Below are 2,088 nucleotides of genomic sequence, written 5' to 3' on the forward strand. Positions count from 1 at the left end.
TCACTGATGTCATGTTATGACATCAGTGGTGATGTCACAGATGTCATAACATGACATCAGTGGTGATGTCACTGATGTCATAACATGACATCAGTGGTGATGTCACTGATCGCGTCAAGCCTGTGATCATCATCACATCCTGACCTTGCAAGCGCACCACCTGAGAAGCACGTCACTGTCTGTCATCATTCATTCAAAAGGAACAAAGTGGGTCTGCTGGAGGTGACATTCAGTTGACAGATCCAGGTTGTAGAGGACGAGTTCACGCTTCATCATGGCACAAGCAGTGCAGAAGTTGATGGCAAAGGTACCCACACTGGTCGACGCCACTGTCACCTATTCCAGACCCCGGCTGGCGACCTTCTGGCATTACGCTCGCGTTGAGCTGGTTCCGCCGTCTCCTGCTGAGATCCCCAGAGCTATTGAGAGTGTACAAGGCCTCATCAAGGGCTTCCAGACAGGACGCCTTGGACAAACAACAGTGAAGGATGCACTAAGGAATGGACTGGTGGCCACTGAAGTGTTGATGTGGTTCTATATTGGAGAGTGCATGGGAAAAGGAGGCCTTATTGGCTACGATGTCTGAGTTTTGGAACGTTGATACTTTCTGCTGTACTCGACCAATTCTCTTCCTCTCTCTCTCTCTCTCTCTCTCTCTCTCTGCGTTTTAATTTCAAATATGCCAGTCCTTACCAGATGTGTGGATTAGATTTACATTGGGACAATTTAACTCGGGAATAATTGCATTCAACAAAACCCCAAGAGAAAAAAAAACGAAAACAAGTGAAGAAATAGATTATAAAATACAATCATTAATGAATGGTCTTTGTGGTTCCCTAAATAATTGGTGCAACAGGTGTAATCTATAGAAATGTAAACGCATGCGAGGGGTCATGTTTGTTAACAAGGGAACCAGGAGACCTGGTACTGCCAGACCCCTAGTGGTTGAAAGATCAGAGCACTACGTCACGCTAAGCTTGGCCAATCAAAAAGAGGACAGAAGACAGACCTCTTTTATGCCCATGTATGGACGAAAACGTTTGGAGAGGCGGACCGACAAAGCCACATGTAGGCCTGACCCCCTCTTTTATGCCCATGTATGGACGAAAACGTTTGGAGAGGGGGACCGACAAAGCCACATGTAGGCCTGACCCCCTGGGTCTGGCAATAAGACGGGGTCCAATAAGGGGTGTGGCCTCATGTGGATGTCAGACTTCATGTGACCGATCTGTGACGTCAGTCAACTATGACATAATGACTCCATATTTGGGCAAGGTTTCAGCCCGATCTGACTGCCATTGACTTCCATTATAACATTGAAGTTAAATATATCAAATATAAAAGGAAACTAGAGATATGATAGCCCTGGTAGTGTCTGTTGATATATATGTCTTTCCGTCCCTGATGGACCAAGCCTCTGTTTTGCTAACTACTCTAGATCACTGGTTCCTATAACCATCTACCGATAGAGAAATTGTTGTAAAGTGTCCTCGGAACAGAAACTAGTGAAAGTAGCCGATCTACATGCTCACAAAACGTTGCTACAGTATCTGAAAAGTTTTGAGTTTGACGAATGAGTGTGAGAATTATTTCTTGATAGTTTTTCATGACCATCTACCATATGGCCGAGCAGTGGTGGAACAACTCAAAGCCGGGCCGGGAGGCACAGCACAGTGATCAGGCCCCCCCCTGCGCACGCGCGCGCCAAATTTTGCGGGTTTTCGGCGGATTCGGTCACTTTTTGGGGGGCTTTTTGTCACTTTATTTCGGTTTTAGGGTTAGGGTAGGGTTAGGTTAGGGTTATGTTGTTTAATTCTTATTTTTGCCTGATTTTACCGATTTATTATCTGACGGCAGTTTCGTAAAAAGAGTATGCACGGTTAAGCCAGAACTGCCAAAAACAAGTGTTTTTCAAACTGCTCAAAATTGCGGAGCTTACTGGTTAAAAGGGCGGAGCTTACTGGTTAAAGTGATACATGTGTTCCTCATGAGTCAAGGCACAAGTGTTAGCACGTTTCACGACTTTCGGCCAAACGAGGCATGACTTATGCCTGTTTAAAGTTTGCATTTTCAAAAAACTGCTATAGC

General features: G+C 45.3%; 1 protein-coding gene across 1 annotated transcript; it reads left to right on the forward strand.

Annotated features, from left to right (window-relative positions):
• Positions 1–274: 274 nt before the first annotated feature.
• LOC308099926 (ATP synthase subunit g, mitochondrial-like) lies at positions 275–586 on the forward strand (the record flags this gene model as incomplete). Its single annotated transcript, XM_080448790.1, has 1 exon — positions 275–586. One exon carries the CDS (start codon positions 275–277, stop codon positions 584–586), a length of 312 nt encoding a protein of 103 aa, XP_080304916.1.
• Between the last annotated feature and the right edge of the window lie 1,502 nt (positions 587–2,088).

This window comes from Gymnoscopelus braueri (assembly GCF_963280865.1).
Source record: "Gymnoscopelus braueri genome assembly, chromosome: 14".
Classification (NCBI taxonomy): Eukaryota; Metazoa; Chordata; class Actinopteri; order Myctophiformes; family Myctophidae; genus Gymnoscopelus; species Gymnoscopelus braueri.